The sequence below is a fragment of the Fringilla coelebs genome, assembly GCF_963513975.1.
Source record: "Fringilla coelebs genome assembly, chromosome: 2".
Taxonomy (NCBI): domain Eukaryota; kingdom Metazoa; phylum Chordata; class Aves; order Passeriformes; family Fringillidae; genus Fringilla; species Fringilla coelebs.
Window position 1 is genome coordinate 49,318,999 of NC_140029.1, and position 24,185 is coordinate 49,343,183.

At 36.0% G+C, this 24,185-nt stretch overlaps 1 protein-coding gene across 11 annotated transcripts in view; it reads left to right on the forward strand.

Annotated features, from left to right (window-relative positions):
* Nucleotides 1–24,185, forward strand: part of MYCBP2 (MYC binding protein 2) — a 173,311-nt gene that overhangs the window by 144,401 nt on the left and 4,725 nt on the right. For 10 of the 11 annotated variants that reach the window (XM_084226535.1, XM_084226540.1, XM_084226544.1 and 7 more), the window contains 21 exons: nucleotides 500–669; nucleotides 1,412–1,656; nucleotides 2,340–2,507; nucleotides 4,177–4,334; nucleotides 4,751–4,950; nucleotides 5,221–5,370; nucleotides 6,553–6,713; nucleotides 7,325–7,481; nucleotides 8,059–8,283; nucleotides 8,890–8,955; nucleotides 10,171–10,410; nucleotides 10,549–10,647; nucleotides 11,255–11,335; nucleotides 11,930–12,196; nucleotides 14,260–14,543; nucleotides 14,677–14,773; nucleotides 16,605–16,724; nucleotides 18,264–18,365; nucleotides 19,996–20,124; nucleotides 22,640–22,772; nucleotides 23,000–23,103. In XM_084226535.1, the coding sequence (XP_084082661.1) occupies nucleotides 500–669; nucleotides 1,412–1,656; nucleotides 2,340–2,507; nucleotides 4,177–4,334; nucleotides 4,751–4,950; nucleotides 5,221–5,370; nucleotides 6,553–6,713; nucleotides 7,325–7,481; nucleotides 8,059–8,283; nucleotides 8,890–8,955; nucleotides 10,171–10,410; nucleotides 10,549–10,647; nucleotides 11,255–11,335; nucleotides 11,930–12,196; nucleotides 14,260–14,543; nucleotides 14,677–14,773; nucleotides 16,605–16,724; nucleotides 18,264–18,365; nucleotides 19,996–20,124; nucleotides 22,640–22,772; nucleotides 23,000–23,103 (3,356 nt within the window). The remainder of the gene's footprint in view (nucleotides 1–499; nucleotides 670–1,411; nucleotides 1,657–2,339; nucleotides 2,508–4,176; nucleotides 4,335–4,750; nucleotides 4,951–5,220; nucleotides 5,371–6,552; nucleotides 6,714–7,324; nucleotides 7,482–8,058; nucleotides 8,284–8,889; nucleotides 8,956–10,170; nucleotides 10,411–10,548; nucleotides 10,648–11,254; nucleotides 11,336–11,929; nucleotides 12,197–14,259; nucleotides 14,544–14,676; nucleotides 14,774–16,604; nucleotides 16,725–18,263; nucleotides 18,366–19,995; nucleotides 20,125–22,639; nucleotides 22,773–22,999; nucleotides 23,104–24,185) is intronic. The other variant, XM_084226539.1, reaches the window with a different exon arrangement.

Genomic DNA, 24,185 nt, shown 5'->3' on the forward strand with positions numbered 1-24,185 from the left:
TGACTTAATATTTTTTATGTACTTGTTGGTCTCTACTTTTTTTTAGCTCTGTGTCTTCAAAGTTAAAGTCCTGAATCTTTCTGAGAAACTCTAATCAGCAAAAGAATACCCTCCGTTCCCTCTTAAGCTTTGTTAGCTAGGAGGCGAGATTTTTGCATTTGTTAAATTACAGTTATTGTTGGCTAACTTATAATACTCACCTTAACCATAACTTAGCTGTCTGAATAGGGATCTGTTCATGCTTTGGATAAGCTCTTTATAAAACTTGAAAACTACAGTGCATTTGTATTCTTTAGACGCTGGTCGGACACGTGGACAAGAACAGAGAAGAACCTAACCTTGTTTTGTAACCAATTCAGGCATACAGAAAATAGAAAATTAGGCTGGGAAAAGACATGCATCTTCCTTTCTCCCCCCTTCATCCCTCTTTTACAGCAATAAATAATAGAATAAGAATCCTGCATTTGAAATCAGTTGTTCTCACCTTTCCCACCTGTAGGCTGTGGCCGCTATGCAGGTGGCCAAGGGTACAACAGCATCGGGCACTTCTGTGGAGGATGGGCTGGGAATTGTGGCGATGGTGGCATTGGAGGGAGCACGTGGTATTTGGTGTGTGACCGGTGCAGAGAAAAGTATCTCCGTGAAAAGCAAGCAGCTGCAAGAGAGAAGGTATTTTCAGCTCTTATGTTTAACTTTCTATCTGCTTAGTAGTGCTGTGTTCACAGCTTGAAAAGAAGGGCTAGTTTAAAAATTTGGAACTTCAAAATTTGGGAATATCCTCCTATCCTCATTGTTAGGTTTAAGATAATGAAATAGAAACTTCACTGGTTTCTGACCAGTTTTCTTCCCTTCGGATGATAGTGTGCTCAAATTTGTGAAGTAGCTTTTTTTTTTATCCCTGTATAACCACAGGATTGAATGTAATAATTTTGTTAAGTATCTGTCAGTTTATTTAATTTTGAATGGTTTTATTCATTTGCTAAAATGAGGGCTGTTTTAACTTCATGTTTAAAGTTTTTTTAATGATCATAATAATGATCCAGGTCTTTGCATACAAGATGCCACTAGAGGAGTTTTTATTGGGAATAGTACAAAAGGTGTTCTTCTTGTAGTGGTCTTCAAGGACTCATTTCAAAATCTTGCTTAAAGTATGTAAATGTGTTGATATTAATGAGGTTAACATTATTTTTAAACTCAACTTTTTGAAGCTTTTTGCACACAAAATTAATCTTGAGGCAAATGTCAGAACTATCAAACTATTAAATGTTTACAAAGGTAGGAAAGTAATAGAAATGTGTTTTGTCATAGAGGAGGCATTTTACAACAGGTAGAAATAAGCAGCTGTGTTATGAGATAGGTCATCAGGTTTTCCTGTGGTGAATTTAATTATGCCTTATTTAAATCTATCTAGATTAAACAATCTAGGAGAAAACCAATGCAAGTTAAGACACCTCGTGCCTTGCCAACTATGGAAGCTCATCAAGTGATTAAAGCCAATGCTCTGTATTTACTGTCGCTGAGTAGTGCTGCTGAGCCCAGTATCCTCTGCTATAACCCTGCAAAGGCATTCCAATCTCAACTTCCCAGTCTAAAAGAAGGAATTTCTGAAGACTTTCCCATTAAGATGCCATGTCTCTATCTACAGACATTAGCAAGGTAAATAAAGGACATGTATGAATATTGATTTTAACACTCATCTGTGTAGAGTACTGAATAAAAATGTGTGTAAACTAAACTAAAGCTTACATAGAAAAAGACATTTTCCTAATTCTTCATGATGTTTTTTTCTTCTGTCTGTTTTGATCCATGATCTTGTTCAATCTTTTAGATTGTATTTTCTCCTAGAGTCAAATATGCCCTAAGTAGCTTTCAGATGTTAAATATTTTATAACAGTTCAGTTTCTTCCAAAGAATTCAGAATTTCCCAAAGAGTTTAACTTAGTGTGTTAGTAGCAGACATACATGCTACTTTTTTCTCTTCACAGTTAAAAATAATAAAAAGGAAACCAGAAGGACTTGTGCTTTCTTGGTAATCCTAAGTAAATTTCACTCTAGTGTCTGTGTATGTTGGGTAGACTTTTGGATCCAAAATATATTCTGGAAATACCTGATGAAAATACTAAAAGATGGGAAAAGGTGATCCCCACTACCTCTTAGTTGAGAATACCCTTGTATCTTCCATGAACACTTCAAAGTCATAACCAGCTTAAAAGCATTAATAGGTGAAGAGTACATGACTAGCATTGGCTGATAAAGTGTATCAGCAAACGACTTTTGTATATGTGTGTGTTTCAGCAATTTTTAATCTAATTCTAATTTAAAAATCTCATTTGGTGTAGGCATCATCATGAAAATTTTGTTGGGTACCAGGATGACAACCTGTTCCAGGATGAGATGAGGTACTTGCGTTCAACTTCAGTACCCGCACCGTACATCTCCGTTACTCCTGACGCGAGTCCGAATGTCTTTGAAGAGCCAGAGAGTAACATGAAATCCATGCCCCCAAGGTACTTCCTTGTAATTCTAGGTACTACATACAAATGTTAAAGCGGTAGCATAACACCAATTAAAAAAAAAAAAAGGAAAACATCGCTGCAGTTAAGAAGCTAAAGTATCAGATCAGTTTCTGAAATGGCAGCGTAAAAGCCAAAAGCATATGAAGCTGTAGTTAGGAAATTTTCAGTGAATCATAGCATATCAGGTGTACTTTCAACTGTTAGCAGTGAAATATGTTTGGATATGTAAAAATGCAAGGAATATACAAATCAGAACTGAAACTTTTTACTGTACTTCAGTTACTTCTCTCTAGAAAGATCCTGCCTGGGTTTACAACCCAAATAAAAAAGAATTTGTTCAGTTGGTAAGGACTCTTAGCATACAGGGAAATTTATCCATAGCCTTTACTTCAGGCCTGCTTATTTCCCCATAGAGAAAAATTCTCCAGAATCTACAGAACTGAAGAAGCGATCTAAAGATCAATAATCCAAGGACTGTAACTGTTGCAAACTCTGAAAATGTAGCAGGTTTTTTTGACTCTATATCTGTTCTTTACCACAACTGATTGAGTGCAGGCTTATTGAAAGGAAGTAGCAGTTGTTCTCCTTTCAGGATTTCATTCTGAAGGGAAGCTTGGACAGGAGGAAATTTCATTACCTTACACTTTTCAAAGCAGATGTTGCTGCTTTGTTCTGTGGGACATAAAAATGTCACAGAAGAAATGACAATGCTGTCTGGGACCGAGAGTGCTAGATGATTTCTGTCAGCCTAAGCCACTTTCTTGTCATGTAGTGTTTACTGTGATCTAATTCAAGAAGGTATAAAAATTTTTGTTTCACCAGGGAAAAAATGGCTCTTACTATTAATAATAGTCCAGAATCTACTTAGATGTTCAGTGTTCTCAGATGTCAGTGATTCCTCATCTTATAGTGAGGATGTAATGAAGAGGAAATTTGCTTTTAATCTGTTTTTATTTCAATTTGTTGTATTTCATACTGACTGCACAAATAGTTTATTGGAATACTACAATCTATAATGTAGTCTTTTCAGAAATAGAACTTTTCTAACAAAACTCCTTAAGAGTGCATCGTATTGGTATATTCCTTTATTAAAACTGTGGACACCATGGTCTCCTGAGGCCTATAGGGACAGCATAAGCTGGGAGTCCTTCTGCAGACTGTAAGAAGTCCACTGAAGGTAAGGAGTAAAACATGTCAGAGGTATAGCCGTAGCAATTCAAATTTGACTTTAAGGCTAATGTTGTTAGAAACTATTACTTCACATAAAGTTCTAAATTTCAGTTGGCTTGCATATTAAAAATTCACTTCATAGATGTTTTCACATGCATTCTCAGGAGAAGTTTGGTCTGAAACTTCAAATTAGGCATGATCTGAATGTTTGTATTTCTCTAAAAGAAATACCTAAATTCTTGGAACTCATCATGTTCATCATTGCATCTGTTTATAAGGCACTTGCATGCTTTTTCACCATGTGTAATTCTAATATGTGCTCCTTCTTTTCCAGCATTTAAACCAGTTCTTAGGTACATAAGACAAAGTTTCATGCAGTAGTAACATTGTGACTATGAAATGCATGTATCCTTATTAATTATTGGTGTATAATTCAGATGCACTGTATATATTTGCTAATGAGTGTGTTACTTCACTGATTTCTTTGTAGTTTGGAAACCAGTCCAATCACAGATACAGATCTCGCAAAGCGCACAGTCTTTCAAAGATCATATTCAGTTGTCGCATCAGAATATGACAAACAGCACTCGATTTTGCCAGCACGTGTAAAGGCAATCCCCAGGAGACGAGTCAACAGTGGAGATGCAGGTAAGAGCACAGACATCAGAAGCAGGGACAAATGATTCAAGGATTTGCAATTCTTCTTGGAAACTGTAGACAAATATATTTTTTATAAATACATGTAGTGACTTTTAAGTTATAAAACAAAATAATAGTAAACATTAGGTGTTGGGTAATTGGCACAGACTTAGCCTAAAATTGGATTAGGATTTACTGTAATTCTAAAATTTGTAGTGAATCTTCTGTGCCTGATGTAAAAGTGAAGGTGGTATTTTCTTTCTCAGTTGAAGCATCATTTTTCCATATTGCTTTTTTAATGCAGTTTTCTCTCAGAAAAAAAAATCCATTCTAAAAGTGCTTTATTGCTTTTCATTTTTACTGTGGCTATAAAATTGAAATGCACAAGAAATCTAATGTATGCATATTTTTATGCTTTTGAATAGAAGTGGGGTCCTCTCTCCTGAGACATCCATCTCCTGAACTTTCTCGGTTAATCTCCGCCCACAGCTCTCTTTCCAAAGGAGAGAGAAATTTCCAGTGGCCAGTATTGGCATTTGTAATCCAGCATCATGATCTGGAAGGACTTGAAATAGCGATGAAACAAGCCTTACGGAAATCTGCTTGCAGAGTCTTTGCCATGGAGGTATTCATGTACTGATGGCTCTTGTGTCATTAAAATAATGCGGTGTAAATTCTGCCTTGGAATTATTTTTTAAGATGTTGGCTGTACTATAGTTGTCATTTTAGTAAACTGTTTTAGCTACAGGGCAATAACGTCTTACTTGAAGACTTTTGCATTATTATTTGCCTGTCCAAATCGTCAGTGTACCTCCTTCAATAAATGGTTTAGGAAATGGTTTTATTCCAGGTTTGCTTAACCAGTTGGTAACTCCTTGTATGTAATTTGTTTTAGGCCTTCAACTGGCTTCTTTGTAATGTCATTCAAACAACTTCTCTTCATGATATTTTATGGCATTTTGTGGCTTCCCTGACTCCTGCACCTGTAGAGCCTGAAGAAGAAGAGGATGAAGAAAATAAATCAAATAAAGAAAATGCAGAACAAGTAAGTGAGGTTCTGCTGATTTTGTAGGCAAATTAGAAATACTTCCATGTGAAAAACAAAATTCCTTAATCCTCCCTCTGTGAAACAAAACCTTAAATTGTAGTTGAATTCATTTTATAGACCTAGATTAATTTTTCTTCTTAATCATCAATTTCTATGTGCTGATGACTCACAAGGTCTTCTAAAGCATTATTTGTTAGTATTCTTGGGAAGTAGAAAAGCAAAAAAAGCACAAGCACATTGCTAAATTTTGTTTTATTTATGCACATTTGTTTTTTATTCCTAATTTGTGCCCTGTGATGAGAGAGAAGATAAAATATTTTTTAGAGAAGCTTTGTGGTTTGGTGTACTCTGTTTTTCAGTGTTCTAAGAAAAGTCCATAGTTAGTTATGAAAATGCACAGTTAATTTACGTACTGCTGTGTATGTATATAAATAATTATATAAGTAATTATGTGTGCAGTAGGTATACTTAATTCAGTGATTTAAGAAAAATCTATAGTTCTGAAAATGTAGCCTGCAAAATGGTACAGTCTAACATCCCATACTTCCAAAAGATAGTGCATACAACCTATTCTAGACTTAGCTCTGATTTAAAACACTGTCATGTCTACAATGAATAGCTCAAAAAAAATCATGCTAGTGTTGTCAATAAATCAGGATAATCTTTATCACTTCAAATCTAATCCAGTTTTGAAATTAGTTGTTCTGAAATTAGTCTATTCAGCAGTGTAACCTGGTACACTGCTTTTCTGATACTGACACACCTTAACTAAGAATTATTATTTTCACAGCTCTAATGAGATGCAGCAACTGATAACATCAGCTTAGTGATAAAGTTTGCTATGGGTGGGTTTTGCTGCTCAGATAAAGTTGGTTTCAACTGCTGGAATATGTTATTTATTTCTGACTTGTTTCTTTATTTTCCAATTATTGCCATATAATGTTTCACATCTTTAAATCATGAGAAATATGTGTCAGTATACACTGCACTTCCCAAATTCCCTATTGGAGGCTCATCTGTAACTTACTCCAAAAATTCTCTGACAAGAACCGTGTCAAGTTCACATTTATTGTAAGATTGTTGCAGTTAGTCTTAAAGCAAGCGGCAGAAATGTTTTTGTTGTCTTAACCTTTTGTCTCAGAAAGTCTGTGCAAACACCCCAATTGCTTTGCTCTGTAGGAAAAAGACACACGAGTGTGTGAACACCCTCTGTCCGATATAGTGATTGCTGGGGAAGCTGCTCACCCCTTACCCCACACCTTCCATCGCCTTCTTCAGACAATCTCTGATCTTATGATGTCTCTTCCCAGTGGTAGTGCATTACAGCAAATGGCCTTAAGGTAAGCACAAATCGACAAAATACTTGAAAAGGCTGAGAATGTTGTAGAATTACAGGTTAAAAGATTTTGCAGTGTAAATAGGATGCTTAAAAACTTTGTATAAGAAGGAGCACATCTATCCTTACCACTAGGAAGGAGATACATAGAGAAGACACTTTAGTGTTTATACATTTAAATAATAGTATAAAAGACTTTGTACAGAGTAGTGTACTTGCTTCTAAATTCTATACAGTGTCCACTATGAAAAAGAAAACATCTAACAGAATAATATGGAAAGATCTGTGTGTGGCTGTGCATGGCTGTGTAGTGCCCTTTGCTCAGAAATCTGTCACCTGGATAGTATCTTTAAACTTTGAGATTTTTTCCTGTGTATTTGTCTCAAGAACAAAAAATGAATAATAATGGTTGCATTTACTATTACCATTCTAAGAAAAGTTTCTTCCTGCTTTCCTCAAAATGATGCACTAAAAACACTTGAGATCCTGCAAAATTTGAAGTTAAATGTTTATAGAAAATACTTTGAGAAGCAAGAATGTGATTAATAGTTTCATGGGTAAGTGATGTCTTTTGCCAACATTCAAAATTTCAAAGTCAACTAAATGTGTTTTCAGGTGCTGGAGTCTTAAATTCAAACAATCTGATCACCAGTTCCTGCACCAGAGCAATGTTTTTCATCATATCAACAATATTTTGTCTAAATCTGATGATGGAGATAGTGAAGAGAGTTTTAGTATCAGCGTTCAGTCTGGTTTTGAAGTCATGAATCAGGCAAGTATTACAGCTCTGGCTCAGAAGCAGAGATCATTTGTGAATAGTCTTCCAATAATAATTCTCTTTAAAATAAAAGATTCTTTATTGCAATATCATATTTTCTTGAACATATCTCAGTTTAGAATCTTGTCCCTGCTCTCATATTTAGCTTTAGAGGTTCAAATATTGACCCTTAGCCTGTCTATCACTCAAACCTAAATTTTGGAGGAGTGCTTGTTTGCAAATGAAGTTTTTGGCGAATGTTACGGAGTTGGTTAACTTTTTAAATATTGTGTACTTCCAGTTCTTCTTTGCTTACATCTTTTTCCTTCTGTTATTCTGAGGAGCATGAATTAATACTTCTGTTTAATATTTTTGAAGTATTTTCTTCCATTTAGTAATATATTTAGGCATTTGCTAATATATTCAGCTCTTAGCTACTAATGTTTCCTGTGGTTTAAAGGACTGAATAATTTGAATCAATAAAGGACAAATTTCTTGGAGAGCACATTTCATCAAAACAACAATGTCTGTGTGGTTTTAAAAATTGTAAACCATGCTCAAGTATTTTAAAGATTCCCATTTGTTTTCACAGGAACTGTGTATAGTAGTTTGTCTGAAAGACCTAACCAGCATTGTTGACATTAAGACATCAAGCCGACCTGCCATGATTGGTAGTTTAACAGATGGGTCTACAGAAACATTCTGGGAGTCAGGAGATGAGGACAAAAACAAAACTAAAAACATCACAATCAACTGTGTAAAAGGAATCAATGCACGTTATGTTTGTGTTCATGTAGACAATTCCAGAGATCTTGGGGTAAGAGGAAAATAAAACTGTCTCTCATTGAAGGTGCATAGTCCAAGCTGTATGTCTTTATCAATGAAGAAGCACTGTTTTCTTTCTCAGTTGGTAATTCTAATGCAGAAGTTCACATTTCAAAGTGAAGTTTCTAAGTCCTGTGATTTAGGAAGCAGGAACTATTATGATCAGACCAGTCTGTCTGAATTTGCAGTTGCATAAAACTGAAACTGGGAAACTTAGTTCTTGGTGACATGTTCTGTTTCAGACACATTTTCAATCATTTAATTATTTTAAGTTACTTTTCTTGCTCATGGTTTCTGCAGAAGCATTGGAATAAGGAGCTGTCGTAAAATCCAAATTTTCTAGACTTTCTACATTATTTTTTATTGATCTGTACAGTAAAGTTACATATATATCAGTATTTTCAACTACAGCTTTTAATGCAAAGAGCAGGCTGTGTTGGAGAGCTGTGTTTTGGAATTCTTTGTCCTTGCTTTTGATCATGGGGGGGTTTTTGTAATGAAGCAGTTTTTCTTTTACATATGTACTCTCAATGCAGAAGTAGTAGTCAGAACTGTCTCTGTTGAAGTGTTTAATTCTTATTTTGCTTGTTTGTGGCAGAACAAAGTGACCTCCATGACCTTCCTAACTGGCAAGGCAGTAGAAGATCTCTGCAGAATAAAGCAGGTAAACATTTTAACAGTTGACATAGAAAAATTGCTTTCATTTTTTGTGCACATACCAGAGATTTTTCTGAGCTAATACTTTCCATTTTTATTTGCTAAGTAGATAAATTACTTAGCAAATATCAGACATCATAATAAACCTTGGAAAATACTGTATTATTAATGACAGAATTCAGTTATGTATACTGACTATTAACCAAGTTTTACTCTTCTGCTGAAACAGAACAGGGTTATGTAAAGTGTTCCTTAGATTAATTTAGTTTGAATTACTAAAATATGGTAACTTATCCTTTTAGCTGGAGAAGGTTTCCCAAAAAAACTCCCAGAACACAGGCAGAGACTGATTCAGCTTTGCTTCCTCTTTGCTCTGACACTTTTCCAACAGCTTTTTACCTTCCAGCACACCCACATACTGTATCCTGTCTCATGGTATTAAAAAATAAGTTAGCCTTGTCTGCTGCAGCACAGTTCAATGCGGACTCTGACAATTAATGTAGAAATGGGCAAAAACAAATATTAGCTTGATTATAAATGAGCCTGTGGATAGGAGAGAGGGCTCACTTGCCTCAGGGCTTCCGTTTCTCTGATTAGTGATGTGAAGCACTGCACCATATCAGTGCTTGGTTTCCAGTAGTGACACTGCAGTTTCATATGAAATATATGATTTCATATGGCATTATTTATGTTGGGGGTTTTTTTAACAGTACTTATTTTGAAATGCACTTAATGTGATACAGTTCATCTCCCTTTTTCACAGTTAAGTCCTGCAGTTAAGTCTTGGTGTAAGGGTAGCAAATACTAACTTCCTCAGAGTAACAATTTATTTGGCAGGAGTTTTTGTGAATAGAGATGAAATGATAATTGTGTGTTATACTTTCATTTAAATTGTAGAGGCTGGTTTTTTTTTCCTAAGATTAGTGACCAAATACTAGTTTTAAGAGTTGTTTTTTTAATATATGAACTGTTGCTTTGAGGATAAAAGATATAAGTAGGCCACTATTTCTAATCCACTTTACAGATAAAACAGAAATAGCTATATGTAACTTTTTAATCTGAATTCGGGAGGTTGAATATTTTTATCATTAAACGTAGGTCTGACTGCTCAGGTTGAGATTTTCATTACAAGCACAGTATTTGTTACAGTGATATATATGATGATAGGTGACTTTTTGTTTGATGAAATGTCAGTTTCCAACTTTATATTCTTCTTTAATAGGTAGACTTGGATTCAAGACATATTGGCTGGGTAACAAGTGAGCTTCCTGGGGGTGACAATCACATCATCAAAATTGAATTGAAGGGTCCAGAGAACACACTAAGAGTTCGACAAGTAAAAATTCTTGGATGGAAGGATGGTGAAAGCATTAAAATAGCAGGCCAGATTTCTGCAAGTGTAGCTCAACAAAGAAACTGTGAATCTGAGACACTGCGAGTATTCCGACTTATAACATCCCAGGTGGGATTTTAATGATGTCTTACACAGAGAAAGTTATTATGAACTGTAGACTTTAAGTGCCTTTTGTTTTAATGGAAAATGTCACATCTGCACAGGTTTATCTTTGAGATACGCTGATTATCATTGTCTTTCTTCCAGGTGTTTGGGAAACTTATCTCCGGAGATGCTGAGCCAACCCCAGAACAAGAAGAAAAAGCACTGTTGTCATCCCCAGAAGGAGAAGAAAAAGTACACAATGTATTTATTTGTATTCTATCAATAATATTTGCTGAAAAAACTTACCCAGGATGATTTTCAGTATTTGTTCAATTTCTTATGCTGCATAATTTTTAGATCAAAACAGAAGTAAAACATTGCAATTGCTTATTTTTAAAATATCTTAGTGTATTTTTAATACAAAACCATAGTGTGTTTTTTAATGTAAATTATAACTGAGACAAATGGATTTAATGGAAACACCATAGTAATGGTGATGCAAATGATGCCTACAATTACTGAAGTACTTAACACCTGTAGTAATAGTTAGCTTGAAAGTCCTGGCCATTATCTTTTGCTTCAAGAGAGGCTCTGTTAATATGTAGAGAAAAAGTGTGAAGAAACTGCACTCCACTTGTTTTGCCTGTTATTTCATTTGATGCTAAAATGCCTCTCACAAAGAGAAAGTTACTACATCGATGATGTATTTATTAAGCATAGTTAAATTGATGTTGGTTATATACCTTCCTGTAAAAAAGCTACTAACTTATAAAACACAGTTTGTTGATACTTTCCATGTTAATTGCTACAGTAATTACAAAGTGTTCTCAAAACTTTTGATCTAATGTTAAACATGCTTTTTATGAAGGCAACATCAGATGCAGACCTGAAGGAGCACATGGTAGGGATCATATTCAGCCGGAGCAAACTGACAAATTTGCAGAAACAGGTTCGTTCCTTCTGAAATTATTTGAGGATTAAATATTGGTATCTTTTAATAAATAAGTTCAATTTCAGTGAAAATTGCTATGAAGATTTGTACAATAATAAGCTGTTGATTAATTTTAAAATTTTTAAGTTTAGTAAGTTAAGCAGAATCTACTCTTCTGTCACTCATCTTAGCAAGCATTGTAGTCTCCTAAAAATTTTTTACCATGCTATTGTTTCTAAAATTTTTTTAAGCTTTCTGATTATTAAACTGAAGAGACTATTTTAATAAGTGGTTTTTATTTGTGTGTGCCAAGTAAATGTATTTCTTTGGGGGTTTATGTGGAGTGGTTTTTTTGGCCTGAATTCTATGTAAAAAGTAAATTAAAAGGCAGGCTCTGAAATAAATATAATTTCAGTTAAATTTTCCTGAGCATAGATGAGCAAATTCAGCATTTTATTCTTCATTTGAATTTATGCTAGAAAGTAATTTAAGTACAGGCCAAATTTCACAGGTTTTTTATTTTAGCCATACTTGTGAAGCTACCTAAACCACAACATTCTGCACTTGCTAAAATTTGTAAGAGCTGCTGTGCGTTTGGCTTCTGTTTGGCAGGTGTGCGCCCACATCGTGCAGGCCATCCGGATGGAGGCGACGCGCGTGCGCGAGGAGTGGGAGCACGCCATCTCCAGCAAGGAGAACGCCAACTCGCAGCCCAGCGACGAGGACGCCTCCTCGGACGCCTACTGCTTCGAGCTGCTCTCCATGGTCCTGGCGCTCAGCGGCTCCAACGTGGGCCGCCAGTACCTGGCCCAGCAGCTCACTCTGCTCCAGGACCTCTTCTCCCTGCTACACACGGCTTCTCCCAGGGTGCAGAGGCAGGTCAGTGCTGACCACTCCTCCAGTCTCGGATGGTCGCAGGCCTTGCAATCCCGAGATGTGATAAAAGTCTTTGCTTCAGCCTGCACGTTTAAAGGATGAGTCAAAGCTCTTCAGTTTTCAGTCTCGGAATTGTTTATTGTATCTTATCTATAAAATTTTTCTCTTGCCCAGCCGAGGTCCGCTCAGCAGGACAGTTCCAGGCACTCTGCCTGCCCCTGGGGCAGTGTTATCTTTATATACTAAAAACTACGTGTAGCATGTTTACAGTTATTTTCCAATACCTATCTATGTTAGCCAGTGAGCTTCTACTCTAAACCAATCTAAAAGTGCCACCATCACCACTGAAGATGGAGGTAGAGAAGAAGAAGAAAGGCTAAACACGCCCAAGTCCCTCAATCTTGTCACCAAAAAACCCTTATAGTAAAAATCCCCAAACCTACATTTGCACCCTGTGATAACTTTATTATTACACTATTTAAGTTGCTGTGGCTTTTAGATCTTCATGTAAAGCTGGCAGTTTGCTCCACAGTTCATAATCGAACCCACTGGTGTTCTGGGCTGTGTGCCAGGGTCTCTGAGCCCCCTGGCAGGGGTCCCGGCAACTCCAGACTCCCAAAGGGATGTCCTGAGTTCCGACACTCCAGTGTCTTGGTATTGCTGGAAAAGTGTCTTCGCAATACTGAAATCATGTGCTTGGAAAAAATACAGAATTTCTTTGGGGAATTGGAGGGCCAGGTATTAGAGTGCTTGTTTTTTTTTTTTTTTAATGATGAGGGCATGGTAGAAATGTCTGTCAGATGAACAGCACAGTGTTTTTTCAGTATTTGCTGGTATGTGTATATAATGCCCAGGTAGCCTGTGTAGACAAGATGAGAAGTTTTTAATTGCTAGAGTCTGTTAAGGACCTGGCATGAGTCCTTAGCGGCTGTGTCTTACACTCAGGCTCTAAGTGTAGTAGTGTGGAACTAGACAGCTCCTTTCTACTCTTGGTATCTTCAAGGTGAGTTTTAATATCTGTCTCTTTCTGAATTTGAGCGTTGTCTTAGTGTATATATATATATGCACATACTATATAAACACATATTATATATATGTTTAATTATGCTAATATATATAGTTATATGCACATACTATATAAACACATATTATATATATGTTTAATAATGCTAATAATATATAAGCATATAAAATATTTGCATTAGTACAGTTAATGCACTGTTTTGTTGCTAGGTGCTGTTCCTTCTTCAGGTGGATTTTAAGTTTCTGTTGCAGAAGTTTTTGTCTCATACTCTTTATTCTTCCTTTTACCCTTTTTGAGCTGTTAAAATCTCACATCTCAATTTGCCTGGAGGCAGATACTTAGTAGTTGGGATACATTGCAGATATGCAGTAGCCTTTCAAGAGAGCATTGAGGGCTTGCAAAATTACATATTAAATGTTAAGTCCTTAAGCTTTCACCAGCTTTCATGCTTATTTGGACAAACTTTGCATGATGTGTGCAATTTCAACCCCAGCTTCACCAGTTGGTAAGGTTGTATCATTTCAAGGCAATTCTTGTTGGGTCCACAGCTATTGACGCAGCAAAAAAAATCCAGTTAGACTATCAAAATAAAAGACAAATGAGTTGGAAAACAGTAGGCAAGTACTTTGTTTCCAGATGTCTAAAGTGTCTCTAACAGTTCTACCACAGTCTCTGACATCTCAATAACGCATGTGAAGTGGGTACCATGCAAGCAAATCAAAGTTGTACAAACATCTGTATCACTCGTATCCTAAGTCCAGTACCAAACATAATTTTGTTAGTATGTGGAGACTAAGTATTGTTTGAGTGAGATCAGGTTTAGATTCTTTGCCTTGTCTTGCTGCTTTACATTAATAAATGCTTCATTGTTATATAATAATATTGCAGAATTTCTTACAGGAGTAATTAAGTACAGCAATTAGATTGAGTCCTTCTAAGTGAAATATATTGTGAAGAAGGACTTAATGTGATTTTTCTTAAAAACTCCAGCTGTCTTGGTAAGAACTGTAGAACTGTAGTGTTCTGTTTTTTTTTTCTTCAGGTAACATCATTACTGAGACGTGTTTTGCCTGAGGTTACCCCCAGTCGCCTGGCAAGTATTATAGGGGTGAAGTCTCTTCCACCAGCAGATATAAGTGATATAATTCACTCAACAGAAAAAGGAGATTGGAACAAACTAGGTATCTTGGACATGTTTTTGGGATGCATTGCCAAAGCTCTCACTGTACAGCTAAAAGCCAAAGGAACTACTATCACAGGGACAGCTGGCACTACTGCAGGCAAAGGAGTTACTACAGTCACACTTCCAATGATCTTCAATTCCAGGTTTGTTTAAAAATATGTAACAAACTACTACAACCTACTGTATGCTGAGTTTGTGCACTATTTCTTTGTGCTGGATTTTGACAAATACTAACTATTTGAGTCTATTTCATCTATTACCATTTATCCTTTGCAGCTACATTCGGCGAGGTGAAAGTCATTGGTGGATGAAGGGGTCAACACCTACCCAGATTTCAGAGATCATCATTAAACTCATTAAAGACATGGCAGCAGTGAGTTTCTGTCCTTTAAATGTGGATAATATTAAAATATTTCTGATAATGAAAAATACGGGATTTTTTATAAATTTTGTTACAGTTAGCATCAGATTGAGCTGTTAAATGTTAATTGGTCTCAAGAAAAAAGACCTATACAGTTTTCTGGATAGGGGCTAGGGTTAGAAGCAGTAGCAACAGAGTTCTGATCCTGCTAAACAGAAATCCAGTTTTGAAATAAGCTTTTTAAAAAGTTGCTTATACTCAAAATGTAAGAGATAAACAATAATTGCAGGTCGTTTTCTAATATTATTAACTTTTAAGCTTAATTTTTAAATCTTGAGCACTCAGAACTTTAAGTCAAAAGTAAAACTTATCTGTGAAGTAAAATAACAGCATTGTCTTCATGTAACTGGGTGTAGACTTACTGTATGGATTTTCTGGTTGAGATTGACTTTTTTCAGTCACTGAAATCCACACTTATAGTTACTTATTCCTTTATTTATCTGGGTTTAAATTTTCCATAGTTCTGCTTCAGACAGTTTTTTGGCAGAAAAATTGAAGAAAAGCGAATCAGCTATTTCCCAGAAATAATATTGGCAAAAGAAAAAAAGGTTCTGTATATGTTTCTGGGAAAGGAATTTACTTAAGAGGTTGTTTTTGTTTCCCTTAATTCTGCACCTATTTCAGTGAGATGTTCTAAATGACCCAGATTTTCCTCTGTGAATATCCTTTGAAAGGTTTTTCAGTATCTTCAGAATGGAAGTCCTATTTTCTAAACCATTCACTGTGCTTGGATTAAGAAGGTTCCTTCTCAAAGTTGCTGGAGCTGGATGAGAGTTCTCTCTGTTGATTCTGACTACAAGATTTTAGAATCTCATAATTGATAAGAGTTACAGTTAAAGTCTGTCTGTGTTGGAAAACTTTTTTATGCTTATTAGAGCTGCTAATTATCAGCAGGATGGCATCAGTGTCACTATCCTCTTAATAAGAGTTGCAAATGCAATTCCTTTCACCTAACATTTTCACCATTTGCAATGTGTAGGTACCTGTACCTGAGTTAGTCACTATAGCTTCCTTTTTAGAGTCCAGTGAATCTCAATTATGTGTCACCTTCAGCATGAAGTTTAGGACTTTAGAGATTACAATAAGAATTGAAGGCTGCAGCAGCCTCTGAACCAGAAACTTGAGAGTATGAGTCAGTGCCACAGGCTCAGAATGTTAAAGATTGGAAAGTATGCTGTGGTTCTGATGTTTGCTGTGTTGCTGTGTACTCCTCTTTATTTCTTTCTAATACAGGAACTGTGGACTCTATTCAGGAGGCTGAGCTAGGCATGTGAAGCTAATTTTTCTAGGAACCCACTGTGATCTGTGTGCTGGTCACAGTCACTTATCCATGCTCCAGCTCTGCATCTTTATTTCTCCAGAAGGGGTGGGGGACACTTTAGGAAAAGGACTTTGTGTTCTTCAAATCATATGCCCTCTACCTATTCCAAGTTAATTATTCCAGTAGTTGCTCAGAGACAACCTCAGTCACCTCAGTATTTGAGGGTTAATTTTTACCAGATCTGTCTGATTTGAAAATCAAGGCCAGGTTGGGATGGGGCTTTGAGGAACCTGGTCTTGTGGAAGGTGTCCCTACCCATGGCAAGGGGTTGGACCTAGATGATCTTGAAGATCCCTTCCAACATAAATAATTCTGTGAAAACACCTAATTTATCAGTCATCTCCAGTTTCCCCTTCTTCTGTCCTAACTTGAGATACTAACCTAATGTTTTGCAGCAGTTCTAATTACAATTTTACTTGCTCTTAATAAAAGCTGTAATAAATCGAGTTTCGTCTTTACCAGGGTCATCTGTCAGAAGCTTGGTCACGTGTGACAAAGAATGCTATTGCTGAAACTATCATAGCTCTGACCAAGATGGAAGAAGAGTATAGATCACCTGTGAGGTGCATTGCAACAACCAGAGTAAGAACTTCACCAAACTTAGCATTAGTTCATTGTAAATGTGCAGTAGGAGCCCATTCAAGAACCTTCTTATATGTCAAAAATACACATGCCAAATTAGAATTAAATGTGCATCTAGGGAATCTCAGAAATAATGAAGAATAAGTGTGATGCCTGTATATATTTGGGGGTTTACTCTTTAAATAATCCTGCTTGAAGTTTGTCTCACTTGCCTTATATGAAATGTGAGATCATCTGTGTGGAAAATTGCACAGTATGTATCAGCTGTGTTCTTTCAGCTCTCCAAGCAATTATGATAAGTTGTTTGACTTCTAGGTAATCAGCTACCACATCTTAAGGCTATTATGAAAACACTCTAACAGGTGTTCTCTAGGACAATTAAGCTAAGCTTCAGTTGTGTTTCTCTCAAAAAATATTTGCTGAGCCCTTTATTACTGACATGGTGTAACCTGGTGGTTTTCTTTTCTTGGTCTTTACTTTGTCTGTGAATCTTGTATAGAAACTAAGGACTACTTTAACCTTAACAGATTGCTTGAAATACTATGAAAAGCATATTTGTAAATTATGACATTCCTGCTGTCATAGGGAGCACAGATTTTAGCTTCTGAAGCTTAATAATTACATGTAAAAGTAAAAAAAAAAGTTTGCAGTGGTTTCAAACATTTGACGCTCATGTTGTTTTCATCTTAAAAGGCTGTACCAGTTGTTCTTTTCATCATTTGTGTTACTCATATAGTCTCTGCTATTGTCATATTAGTCTAATCAGGTCTTAGAGGAGCCCTGAATATCAGCCCAGCTGCCTCTGTGACTGAGTGTACTTCTGTCATGGAGATGCAGGGTTTTGGGGGAATCCAGTAAAGTTTCTCAACAAAAACAATTTTATTCAAATCAAACATGGGATTGAAAATTGCTCCAAAGAGCAGCTGTCAAGTGCCTTTTAGTTTTGTTTGCAGTGACGAATTATCGTCATGTAGCTCATCTGTTCAGGATTTGCCTGTAGTCAATGGAGAAGAGGAGAGAAAAGCTTCCTTTGACTAATTAGCTCAGAACCCTTTTCTGGGTAATGCCAATTGCCCTATGCAGTGAGGAGGGAACAAGGAAATGAGTCTCACTGTGCTCAAGTTTTTAGGTGGTTGTTTTTGGGATTGATTTTGTCTTTATTAGTCTGTGTCCTTTAATTTCTTCTTCCCCAAAACCTGCAATGTTTGGGTCAATGTGCAAGTCTGTATTTGTCATATTTCTTAATAATGTGCTTTGGTTGATCTTTCTTCACTTCTTTCTTTCTTGTGTGCTGACTACTGTATTTATAATCATAAAGTGACATACCTGAAAGAAACAAGGTAGTTCCCAAAAGTTAAATAAGTTTTATTGTGTTCCTGACTTATTTGGGAAAATAAACTTGCATTGTATAAGTAGGCTTCAGCTAATAATAGAGTTTGCAGGAACAGTGACATTCTTATCTGACAAAGTTTATCTCTTCAGTATTTGGTTTGATTTTAATATGTCTAAGACATTTAATTCTACCTTGCTTTTCAATAGCTGTGGCTGGCCTTAGCATCCCTCTGTGTCCTTGATCAGGATCATGTTGATAGACTGTCCTCAGGAAGATGGATGGGAAAGGACGGGCAACAGAAACAGATGGTGAGACTGAAAATCATACAGTTTTGTGTTTGATATATTCACTCATCAAAGAATTTAGAATAATGATAGAGAATGGTAAAATTGGCCTTTCTTCCTTTTCTTCCATCCCAGTGGGGATTGTATATATGTTTTAAATATTTGTATTCTAGATAAGTATTGCCCAGAAAACAGAAATTCCAACTTAAAACAGTAATGTTGCAATTCTGCCAGTGTGTTTCAGGATGAAACAAGGCCTTCCTAACACCTGTGGCATGAGTTTCTTAGTAGATTGACTCAGTTTGTACAGCACCCTCTATCAGAGCTTTTTCTTTGTCTTTATCCTTGTCACAAAATAAAATCGATTCTTTTGTGTTACTCAGTAACTACTACTCTGTAATTTAGCTTCCTCTTCCCCATCTCACTAGAGAATGATTACCCCAGAGAGAAACTCCTTCTAACTGAGTTTAGTAAAGCTACCATTGACTCAGAGGATTTATAAATTTGATATGGAATATGGTTGTCTCCACACTTTTCAGCTGACAAAATGCCTGTACTTTTCTGTATGACAAAAAGCATGGGATTTTTTAATACCATGTTAGAAAGAGCACAGTAATGAAGCTGGCCTCTCTAAATCTTGGTTATGTGGATCCCTGTGGGAAGAAGGGAAGGGTGTGCAATAGCAACCAAGCATAATTAGAGCAAAGAAGCATCCAAAGCAGCTTAGTGTAGATAGAAACAGAATACAGGAGGCATAGAGCTGAAGCAGCAGCAAGGAATAAAACTCTGCTGAGACAGAAGCAAAGACAAAGATTTCTGAGGTGATTAGGAAAGTCAAAGGTCTTGGAGATGTCAGAGGAGCCTGAAATCCCCCAATCCTGTTCCACAACAGGATATTCAAATGCTGAGGTGTACTGTGTCTCCCTACCAGAACTGCTTTGAGAGACCTCTGTTCTCAGTTGCACGAGAGTATCACGGAAACCATGTGTCACAATGGACCATGTGTTACAATGGAAACTTCTTCTCAGAGATGTGATAGTCAAAATCAGTTGTTGAAGTATATTTGCAGGGATATTTTGAATTGCAAGACAGAACTTTACTGAATTAAAAAAAAAATCTGTCAGTAGAGCAACTTAATTTTCTGATGGATTTTGAAGTTTGTTACTTCGACCACACTGTCTTTGAGGTATGGATGACCTGCAGCTTTGTTTCAATGTTTGAAAAGAGTAAACATATCAAAGTAATGAAGGGTAAATATCATGCCTGTTGACTGACCTGAGTACTCATATCTCTAAACTTTTCTGTTAACATGCCCATAACCCCTTGTTACCACATAAACTTCTTCTCAGACTAGTTGAAAGCGATGTCTCAATGGTATTATTGAAAAACACTTTTTTGGTACATCACACAAAGTAGGAGATGAAGAGTATCAGAAAAACTGATGTCAGAAATTGAGGGGATTTCTGTCAAGGAATAATTGTTTAAATATTGATTATTTTAAAGATAGCATTAATATACCAAACAAGCTCTTTTATCCACTTTTATAAATTGGAGGGGTGGTGTAGGGTGTGTGACTGAGGGGAGAATAAAAACAGATGCTGAAATGAAGTGAAGAACTTAATAAAGAAGAATTATTTCTTTTTTTTCCTCTCAGCCAATGTGTGATAACCATGATGATGGTGAAACTGCTGCAATCATTTTATGTAATGTCTGTGGGAATTTGTGCACAGACTGTGACCGATTCCTTCATCTCCATCGGCGAACAAAAACTCACCAGAGACAGGTATAGTATAGATGGCCCCCTGTTGTGTGCACTGCATCATGGTGTGCATATTTATAGAAATAAAATATAACCAAAAGGTAGTAGCAAATATTGAATCTGAAAAGGGTGTTAAATTTTATTTTGGAGATGGGATAGATGTGTTTCCAGTTAATTCTCTTCAGTTGTTTTTGGTTAGGTTCCTTTATCTTTCACAAAGATTAGAAAATCTTGCAGCAGTTCCTAATTCTAGTTCTTATGCTACATCAGCTTTTTCTCTCTTGCTTTTCTCTCTTGCTTAGGAATGCTTTTTTAGGAGAATTTAGAAGCTGCATAAACTTTGTTAAGTATATGTTGGTTCTTTATTCCTGTTAAATTTTACCTTCTTTACTACATCTGTCATAGGAGTCAATGCTTGTCAACCTCTTTATTTATAATGTATGTGTACTCCTTTTTAATATCCAGGAAGATGATTTGACAGGAAGTATTCCTACTGGTTCCCCTATGAGTTTTCTCTTATTTTTCAATATTCCTCTAGCTTTCACTGTGTTCTAAAACACAGATATGTTTTAAAACAGAAATATTGCCCTATCCATAAGCTCGAAAATTTCCTGACTTCTTTTGGGTTTGTTTTTAGGATTGAAACTTCGACTAGATACGAGTTTTTATAGCTTGCTGTGTACTCTGCCAATTATTATTCTTCTCTGGTATTCTTTTATCCTTTTCATTGGATTTTTTTCTTTTTGTCATTGAAATTGATGTTGAAGATGCCTTTACTTCTAGAATTCTTGAACATTTCCTCTTTCCTGCCTCTATTCCTCATTTGTGGTTTGTTGTGATCCTTTTTTTTCCCCTTTCCCTCTGACGACTTATATCTGTACAAGGATTAAAATAATAAATGTCATTAATAAAGTTACTTCAGTGGAACTTAATCCTCTTCTCCCTCTCCTACAATGCATCTATATTAATTTTTAGTTATGTTCAGGAATGGGCTTTTAGAGAAGATTATCATGTCTCCTTAAAGTACAGTGTTTTCTGTTACTGAGCAGCCTTGGAGTACATGAACTGAATTGGTTTTGTTTGCTTTTAGGTGAAACTAAAAGCAAATCAAAAGATAGATGCAGAGACACTGCAAATGGTCGTTCAGTGCAAGGGATAAACTGCTCTAGAGCGTGTGTGATGTAAACATCAGACCTTTGGTACTGAGTTTCACTCTCCAGTGAAACAGTCCTCTGGTGCCACAGCATTTGCAGTGTAGTCTCAGCCTGGCACTGCCATGGGTGTCTACTATCTTCTATTTCTTAGCCATAGTCTTTGCAATCCCCTTTGAAATTTTCCTGTTTCATCATCCTAAGAAGATCATTTTATGTCTGCTCTTCTGTCATGGCACAGCACAGTCTAGTCTCATTCATTTTTCTGATTTCTCCTATATAGCCTGTTCAGATTACAGTTGATAAAAAGTAAGTTCTTATCTCATAGAAAACCTCATATTTTTCCTTTTATCTGTCCAAAATAGCTATTTACCAGATTTTCCTATTCACTTCTAAAAGCATGTTTAAACTTCTTCTATTTATTCACCACTTTTACCTTTATATCTTATATGTTAAGCCTCTCAAATTCAGTTTCAATTCTGTCATGTTCCCTCTGTCCTGTTTTCTGTTTGCTTCCTGTTCTTTGTCCAATTTCAGTCTTACATACCTCTTTAATGTATTTTCTGTTCTCTCCAGAAAGGACAGCCTGTAATTTACTGAGGTGTGCTTATGTGAATACTTTGTGAAGCAGTTAGTGGTTTTTTTTTCTGATTCTAGTAAAAATTAGAGTGAGTTGTATACATCCATACCTGGGAAAATTCTAACTTTCCTTGCATTACAGGTGAAACAAATGCAAACACAACTGCCTTCAAAGCTTGGGAAAGGAGCAAAAGAAGAGACTGCATGAAATTCCCTACGGATCTCTTGCAGTTTTTTTTTTTAAATTTGCAAAAACTTTGTTTTCCTCATTGTAGCCAAAAGCATCCACTATGTATTTATATGAAAGTGAAAAATATTAATATTACACATTTCTCTAATTGTTACTCTATAGTACTTGTTATTAAGACCCTAATTCTCAGTGTTACTTTGATAAACTACTAGCACGATTATATGAAGATATTTCTGATGTTATCTTGTGCTTTTAATATTCTGTGGCCTATTGGATGTGTTGGGTAGGAATTATAAAATCCAAGCTCTGTATTTATTAAATCAGGAAGAAAATGTGCAGCTCTATTCTTAGCATTGCTGTACTGTTGTTCTCCGCCATGTTAGATCAAGAGCTAATTTTATTCATTTTTACTTCTGAAAACATGAAACCTTTATCCTGCATATCTGCAATCTGTACAAGTTTATGGAACGTATAAAAGAAAAACAGTTTGCAGTAGACAATCTCACAGAATCTGTAAAATGCCTGGTCTAAATCCAAAGACAGAGCAACAAAAATAACAGAGACAGGGCCATGCTCTAATTAACCAAACAGATAGTAAATAGCATGTTTAACTTGACAGGTCTTCAAAGAAGAAGAAGAAGCTATCAAAGTTGATCTCCACGAGGGCTGTGGTAGGACCAAACTTTTCTGGCTGATGGCATTAGCAGATTCTAAAACTATGAAGGCTATGGTGGAGTTCAGAGAACAGACAGGTAAAACACAACTGTTACTACTTGCTACCTTTTCCTGGTTATAGTGATCTTCATCTGCTTTAGGGCAATGCTTTTAAATATTTGTTAATGAAAGTAGAATAGTTAGCTGCATAAGAATTGTTGGCTTTCTGGTTGTTTTCTGTGAATGCTGCTTTGATGTCTGATAGAGTATCAGTCCCTTGTGTTTCATCAGAACATTTTTGGCCTTGTTCTCTCTTGCGCTGTAGGCAAACCGACCACCAGCAGTTCTGAAGCATGTCGGTTCTGTGGATGTAGGAGTGGAACAGAATTATCAGCAGTGGGAAGTGTTTGTTCTGATACAGACTGCCAGGTGTGTATTAGCAAGTATCAATCACTATTAATTACATAAATAGAAGAGAGCATAGGATGAAATGGGCTTCTTATTTTGAATAAACTTTGTTTATTCCTGTGGTCCATTTTAAATCAGATCTGTCATATGAAAAGGTTCTAATATTGAATATTACCATTCAAATACTTCTGATTTTGTAAATGTTTATTTTTATTACAGACTATGAACACTAATAGTCAACTTACATACTGGGTAGTTTATTTATTATCTTCAAAAGTACCTCAAGTTTTCACAACAGCCTTGCAATTATAAAGTAAAATGCACACTGTCAATATAAAGTCATATGTACTGGAAAGCTTGATGAAAAGAGTTTGCTCAAGAGCCTGTGTATTACGTGAGTGTAGAACATTTCAGATTTAGCCAGGCTTATCATCTGTATCCACCTATCCTGAGTGTTTCTGTGCCCTACACTGGCTGCAATTGGCAGAGTGCCAAATCATAACCAGTTTCTTTCTTTGCCTTTCCTGTTTCTGCCTAAGTGAAGCAAATTGGTCATCTTTTTTTCTCTGTCAGCCTATGAAGACATAATACAGTTCATTAATGAACTGTTAAGTAACAGTTCATTACAGTTATTAAATTCAGTTCAATTTGTTGCTAGCTTCTGGGTAACTTTTATAAGTTTTCTGTTTAGTAGGGATGGGAATTAGAGGTGGTTAAAAATCCATTTCCATGTAAAATCACTTTATGCTGATTAATGATTAGCTAATAATGTATTCTTAAGAGTGAGTTACTTGAAACTTCTCCAAAACCTGCAGATACCTGAAAGGCTGTTAATACAGGTCAGCAATGTTTATGCAGGAAGCACTCAATATATAAAAAGCACACAGAGCAGTGATCAAAGAACAGTTCTCTTTCTATTGAAAGTTTTAAATTATGGTTTCATTAAGCCGTTTGCATTCAGGAGCAGTGTAGGTAAACAAAGGAAACATTGTTATTTCAAGTACACAACGTTCTGCTTTTCCCAAGTTCCTGAGGCAGCAGCAGACAATATAAACCATGATTATTCCATCTCAGTTTATTGCACGGACCAGCAGTCCTTCAAA